This window comes from Nanorana parkeri, unplaced genomic scaffold (assembly GCF_000935625.1).
Source record: "Nanorana parkeri isolate BGI_ZX_2015 unplaced genomic scaffold, ASM93562v1 scaffold60, whole genome shotgun sequence".
Taxonomy (NCBI): Eukaryota; Metazoa; Chordata; class Amphibia; order Anura; family Dicroglossidae; genus Nanorana; species Nanorana parkeri.
The window spans coordinates 454189-461717 of NW_017306328.1; the positions used below are offsets into that span (position 1 = coordinate 454189).

The 7529-nt window shown below is 40.8% G+C and overlaps 1 protein-coding gene across 2 annotated transcripts in view; it reads left to right on the forward strand.

Annotated features, from left to right (window-relative positions):
* Positions 1 to 6213, forward strand: part of DCTD (dCMP deaminase) — a 20743-nt gene extending 14530 nt beyond the window's left edge. The window contains exons 4-7 of one of the 2 annotated variants that reach the window (XM_018576221.1): positions 363 to 479; positions 2613 to 2705; positions 4428 to 4431; positions 5588 to 6213. In XM_018576221.1, the coding sequence (XP_018431723.1) occupies positions 363 to 479; positions 2613 to 2705; positions 4428 to 4431; positions 5588 to 5669 (296 nt within the window). In that variant the 3' untranslated portion in view covers positions 5670 to 6213. Of the gene's footprint in view, positions 1 to 362; positions 480 to 2612; positions 2710 to 4427; positions 4432 to 5587 lie in introns of both variants that reach the window. The other variant, XM_018576220.1, reaches the window with a different exon arrangement.
* Positions 6214 to 7529: the final 1316 nt, after the last annotated feature.

The window sequence follows — 7529 nt, forward strand, 5'->3', positions numbered from 1 at the left end:
GGTGAGTGTTGGGGGGGGGGGGGTCTATCTGGTCTGCATTGCACATGTCATGTGGATAGGATATCGGTAGACTTGTCCATTAATTTAAATGGGGGGAGTGGGGGGGGGGTTTCTAATTGCCTACTTTTACAAACAAAATACTTGTGTTCTTTCGTTTTAGCCATTTATCTAACATTTAAGTTGCATTAGCATTTAAAGTGAAACTGGTTTAATTTAGTTTTTTGTTGAAATATGTACCCTAGAGCAATTTTTTCAAATATTTTTGACATTTTGTATGTGTTCATTCTGTGTCCTGTTTTCATAGACATGTGAAGGTGTGCCATCTAGTGGTGTGCTATATCTCTTGTGTTTTTTCTTAACAGTTTGTCATGCGGAGCTGAATGCCATTATGAACAAGAATTCTGCAGACGTAAAAGGATGTGTCCTGTACGTTGCTTTGTTTCCATGCAATGAATGCGCCAAGCTAATTATACAAGCAGGTGAAGAATAATTGTAGATCTTGATAGCCCTTGGCAAGAAATAAAGCAGATGCATATGAACACACTTTAATCCAGTTACATGTTCATATTATCAACTGGATTTTTAGTAATTCTAGGAAAAATACCATAATCTGGTTTTATGTTCGCTAGTGCATTTTGCATTTAGAACAGTGGCAGGTTTGGGAGGAGGGGGGGCTGCCATTTCAGTATTAGATAGCCCACAGTATAGCTGCAGCCAGACTATAAATGGATATGAACGCTGCTTTATTTCTTAATAATGGTGATAATGAAAGCCGGTGGAAGTTATACTCGCAATGCAGGTCCCACTTGTCCATGTCCTACCAGTTGCTGGTAAGAATCATACCTTTCTGCCATATTGCTATCAACAAGTGCCTACTTGTTGAACATGTCTGTAGTAGAAGGAACATTAAAAACTAGGTGAACAGGCATGCAGAATCTCTGATTTTGTATAATATTTAGGGTGTTACAGTTTGTATTAATTTAATCAAGTGCATTGCATACATTATTGGCCTTAGAAGGTCAACTATAAGACATTTCATGTTTGACTCGGAAACCCCAAGCTTGCTGTGTATTAGACTGTACTTGGGATGCTGCTGGCATTGAGGCTGCGTGGCTCCATTCAGCAAGCACTGCCAAAATCCTAGCCACAATCATTTATCAGTTCTTCCTGTATGGCTGCAGTCTGAACACCTTCAGCATAAGAGATTAAAGGAGAACTATGAGGATTTTCCCCATAGTTCTCAGGGTAACGGGAGGACACAAACTAGCGTCCTCCCGTCACCCTAGGCTCAGTATACCGCGAGCTGTAGCTCGCGGTATACTGAGACGCCGCAGCTGAAGCGCATCCCGACAATTGTGCCGGGATCCGCCCAGCTGCGTGACTGACAGCTGGCTCTGCCTATCTAGAGGCAGAGCCAGCTGTACCCGCCCCCTCCACCGTCCCTTCCGCCAGTCAGCACTGGCGGAGCGGGGAGGGGGGAATCCAGCCCCTCCCCTTTCACGGCAGAGCCGTGACAGGATCGAGAGGTGAGTGAACGCCGGTATGTGTTCGCTCACCTCCCGATCTACTGAGCCGACCTGTGACAGTCTCATTGTCACAGGTCGACTAGAACTATGAGGTGAGTGAAAAGCACTCGCCTCATAGTTCTCCTTTTAACATTAGCAGGGCTGTTACCTGTCTTCTCAAACAAATTAGTGACTGGTTATGGCTAACTGAGAAATATAGTTGTATTGTAGAAATACTTCCAGTGAACCTGAGGGAGACAGCAGCATGATGACTACACTGGCATCCATTAAAGTGTATAGTTGCCTTGTGTAGCATACAGGTGAAACTCGAATAATTAGAATATCGTGCAAAAGTTCATTTATTTCACTAATGCAACTTAAAAGGTGAAACTAATATATGAGATAGACTCATTACATGCAAAGCAAGATAGTTCAAGCCATGATTTGTCATAATTGTGATGATTATGGCTTACAGCTCATGAAAACCCCAAATCCACAATCTCAGAAATTTTTTGGCAGTGTGGGCAGGTGCCAAGTCCAGCTGGAAAATGAAGTCAGCATCCCCATAGAGCTCCTGTGCAGAAGAAATCATGAAGTGCTCCAAAATCTCCTGGTAGACGGCTAAGTTGCATTAGTGAAATAAATGAACTTTTGCACGATTTTCAAATTTTTCGAGTTTCACCTGTATATGGTTAGTTGGTGACTGGATACCAATTCAATTATAGCAGAAATCAATCACATAGCAGTGGAGCTACCATTTCTTACCAACGTCTACAGGAGATGATTGGCAATTTGGTAACTTTGGCCATTAGAATATGTGGAGAGGTTTCTTCATTGTGAAATGAGTGGACACAATCACAGTGTCATTTAAATTATGCTTGAAATTCCAACTGCTAAATGAAGAGTACAGTGTAGTTACTGTGTGTGTATATGTGTGTGTGTGTGTGTGTGTGTGTGTATATATATATATATACATACATACATACATACATACATACATACATTTCTTTCTTTTTTTTCCACTTCAGTACCTGGCCTTTTATACTTTATTACTTTAATTCTACAACAACTGATGAAATATAAAGATTTATGTATATATTTTTATAGGCATTAAGGAAGTGATCTACATGTCTGACAAGTACCATGACAATCCAGAAATGAAGGCTGCAAGGCGCATGTTTGATCTGGTTGGAATCAAATGCACGTAAGAACAATTTTTATCTTCTCTGCAATGTGGTTTTTGTTTGTTTTTTGAGGGTTTTCCCACTGGATCAGTATTTTTGTGGGAGCAAAAAACCCCAACTCATCAGCCCATCACCACACTCTTCTAGGCTCCCTTCAGTGCCTAGAATATTATTGCAACTCTGATCGCCATTACCACATTTCCAAAATCCAGGTACTTCTGGGTTTGAAAAACAAGTGAAAAGTCACTTGCCTTCTCATAATGCAGTGCTTGGGGGCAATCACGAGAACTCAACGCTTTCACATAAGGGTGGGGTGCATGCCCTTCAGTGTTTTGTTGTCAACAATACTACGTTATTGTCCACAATTGCATTGAAGATGGCAGGCATCTTGGTGACAGTGCAATGTCAGTTACGTATAGTCATTAAAGGGTACAAGGTAAGATTGTATAGGACAGACTTTTTGGGTGGCATTAATTTTAGAGGTTCCAGTGTGGTGTATCGCAAGCAGAACCAATATCTGCCATGACTGTACAGGGGTGTGGAATTCCTATCGCCCGACGCCCGGGACAGGCAGTTTCGGGCGCCGGACAAGATAAACGTTATGCCGTGAGATATTTTAGTACTGTTGTTTGGTATTTATTGCTGCCTGTGTTCTTGTTGGAGAGATTTAGGCGTATTTCCTGTTTGGTGAAAGCAAGCCACCTTAATTTCCTGTTATGGTGAGTGGGAGTTGCAAAGGCAGAAGGTAATGGGATATTTCTCTTGACAAAGAGGGCATCCAAAGCACATTTATTTAGCAATGTGGGGAGGTTTAGTTAAAGTTTTTTTTACTCACTGTGCCCGTCAGTATCCCTGGGACAGGAAGTAAGGGGAAATCACTTTGCACAACTGCTTGCTCTTAATCCCAGCTGGTGTCCCCGCTGATGACCAAAAATCCTATGCATTCTATGTCAGCTCTGACATGGTGATGAAATGCAGGCTAGAGGTTTCGCTGACAAAAATGAAAGCCTTCACTCTACAAATGAACATGGCCACCTTCAAGCTGTAGGGTTCATCGGCAGTACCATCTATTTAATAGCATAACCGTCAGATACATTTGCATTAATATAAGAACGATTGTTTGCAATGTTGTACATTTGTTAGCCTATAAGAAAGACATAGCATGGTTTTTAGTTAAACAATGTACCAAATAAGAACATCTTGTGTAGTAATATGTAGCATCTGTCTAAACTTAGTCAAGCGTGCTAATTAGTTATTAAGTTAACTACTCCTTGCAAATGCTACAAAGTTTACCCTGCGCGCCTATCAATCAATGCCCTCTAGTCATAAAAGGGTTAATTGTGTTAAATTTCAGCTTTTTATTATCGGGGTCCCTGCTGGAGATCTCTTCCCTTGCTTCTGGTGTGCCTGACACACATCCATGGCATAGGAAGTAGGTTTAAATTTCTCTCTCCCCATTCCTACTCTAGTGTAAACTTAAAAAAAAAAAATTGCCAGTCTGAAATTTTCCCTCACTCTCTGGTGCTTGTCAAAATAGATTAGGGGGTGAAAGCCTCCCATTAACGACATGGGCAGCAATAAAACTTGAAGGTTCTAACTAACTCTTCAGCACGCTATCTACAATAGAAACAAATTGGCCTGGAATACAAAATAGGCATTCAAAAAGCTTGATCATGTGATCTCTACAGACTGTTTGTTTGGGTTTGAAAAGATCTTTAATATACAGAGTCTTTCTTAAATGAGTGTTTATATGGATATCACTTGTTTCATTAGACCCTGAACTTATGTATTTGGGTATCCTTTGTCCTAGTGATGGCCTCCTTGCCTAATTGGGTGGATTTTGCATAATAGCAACTGGCAACAGTGTGCTATGGGGATCATCAAACTAATACAGGTATAGATTTAGCCATTGTCTTTGTGAGTTAGGTTTCTGCAATCTTCTTCTTATCCCCATAAAGATGCAAGAAAGCATTTTCTAAAACATGCAATTTTCATCTTGTGCTTACAGAAGAAAGAAAATCTGTACCAGGGGAACAAACTGACATGAATGGATTCATGTTGTACTATAACTCTTTATCTTTATTTTGTCTGTGATGTTTTGGGGAATTCACCTTTTATCCCAGTTTGGGGTAGCAACTTGTGTCTGTTACACTACTGCCTTAATGTGTAATCACACTACTGGGGGGCCTTAATGAATTGACTGGCTGGGAGTCAGCAGAAAGAGATCAAAGTGCTGCGTGTGTGTCCAAAAATACCATTTTACATGCATGGTTTTTGGATAGTTGGGCTGATTGTTGCACAGCCCAAAGTATCATTATTTAAATATGCAGCAGGGAGTCTATAAGCAATATTGGTGACTAGTCCTTTGCCCTATGCTCAGCTTTTCAGGTCCTTTTTTTTTAATAGCTTCACGTTCAGGTCCTTTTTTTTTTAATAGCTTCACGTTCCATTATGTTTAACAGGACAGGATTTTTACAGTAGCTGAGGTTTGTCTGCATGTAAACTGTAGGTCTTCTTTAAGTTTATAAATTTAAGTTTAACCGTGCAATAGGGAAAGGAGGGGGGGGAAACGGGTAGTGCATTTTGAACAAAGGAGAAAAACTTTAGCAATGAAACCAACTCCTGGAGTTCAGTTGTTAGAAAATGTTTTCCTTTCCTGATAATTTATGATCTCCGTTAGCTGAAAAACACACAGCCTCAGCACCCCCATGTGTCTTTTTGTTTCAGTCTATCCCTTCTAAGGATTCTCTCTGCATGGGGCACTATAATTGGCTCCTCTAGAGAGAGCGTGAAGCCTAGGCAATGTATCCATCCCCCTCCCTTTTTTTCCCTTTTCTCATTTTACTGTTGGAAAACTAGTTTTGGCATATAACTAACCTATATATTTTATATTTTAAGGAAATTTGTTCCCAAGCGAAGAAGTATAGTCATCGACTTTGATTCGATCAATAAGAACAGACCGAGTCCGACACAGTTGTGAAGACTTGTTGCATCTTCAGTTGCTGTCACACTATATGACTTTTGTAGCTGTCACCTGTGTGAGAATGTAAAGGGTTAGGTGTCTGTATTTCTCTATAAAGGGTATGCTGGCTTATTTTTGCTGAATCCTTTTAGTGACTGTCATCGTATAGATCTAACAAACTCCCAATGGTGCCTTACCTTTGTAGTGTGCTTAAGAAATGTCACTGATGCCCAGGTAATTAGAGCTGCTCAATGATTCAGACTGTTACGCATTTTGTAAATGAACCATGTGCTTTTATGGCAGACCCTGTAGCTGCTGCTTTGCTAAATGTTACACTTTATTTACAGGTATGTGCAAATAGGCAATATGTTTATTGTCAATACAAGCAGATTTGCTTTAGGATGATGCTCTGCCTTGATGATTGCCCCTTACCCATTCAGACTACAGTTAGGGTTCATGTACATGGATTCTTTGATTGCACTTTTGCTCTTTTGAGCTCCATTTTACTAAACATGTACTACCTGTCTAAATTTGATTCAGCTTGTAGTAGGAAGAGCTTGGTTCAGGGGGAGCTCATGTATAGATGTTTTATTTAGAGAAATTCTGGCACAATAGTTACAACCTGCCTATTGACTTCACTGCTAATTGGTCAATTGCCTGTTGTGTGATGATGATTTTTTTTTTTTAAACAGAGTATTTAAGTTGAAAGCAGTGATTCCTAGTAACCAATAACTAGGAATCAGATTCGGAAGCTTAACATGACACTAAACTCAGGAGTTAAACATGGAATACAAGTACCTTAATGAACAAAAATGTATCTTATTTGTGAATCACTCACCTGTAGACCCCCAAATCATCTCTGAATTTGTGCTGACACTGTCCTTCCTTCTGGAGGGTGTTTCAGAGATGATTTGAGGATCTACATATGAGTGATGCACAAATAAGATACATTTTTGTTAATAGTTGAGGTACTTGAATGTATTTTTAAGATTTCACTCCTGAGTTTAGTGTCACTTTAAGATGGACATATAGGAATGAGCCAACCATCAGTTAGAAGTCTTTCAGACTGGTTTTATGCTCTGCATTGGAGAGGGGATCAAACATCTCTCAGAAAAAAAAGTGTGTCTTACTGCACTCCTTACTAGATCTCCTAGGATAGTGGTGGCGAACCTTGGCACTCCAGCTGTGCCAAAACTACAAATCCCAACATGCATCTGCCTCTGGGAGTTATGTCTGTGGCTGTCAGAGCCTTGCAATGCCTCATGGGACTTGTAGTTCCAAAACAGCTGGAGTGCCAAGGTTCGCCACCACTGTCGTAGGAGATGTCTGTAATCGGGTGCTTGTAGCGACCACGGAGGCACCGTGTAACCAAGTAATAATCCCAAAAGATGTCACCAGCACTCCAAAAGTTGAATCAAAAACTTTTAATGACAACGGTCATTCAAAATGCAAGTACTTTCGGGGCCACTTGGGTCCCCGTCATCAGGCTCAGGCCATTCTGAGCCTGATGACGGGGACCCTACGTGGCCCCGAAAGTACTTGCATTCTGAGCCTGATGATGGGGACCCTACGTGGCCCGAAAGTACTTGCATTCCAAACATCTCTCAGGACTCGTGCATCTCAGGCTAATGGCTGGATGGCATGTGTCTGTGGCTACCGCACATGAGTTTGGCAGTTAGTAGTGCAATCAAATCGGGCTACAGTTGGCCGTGTCTCTGGTCAGGTTTAGTCTAGTTGGACCAAGATATTTCTGATTGGATTAGTAATGTTTACATACTTTTCACTCTCTGAGGGTACATGATATTTTTTAGCAGGTTTTAATTGTCATATTAAGGTTATAATGCTTTTCCTATTTCAACAGCTATTTTTAGACTGTGT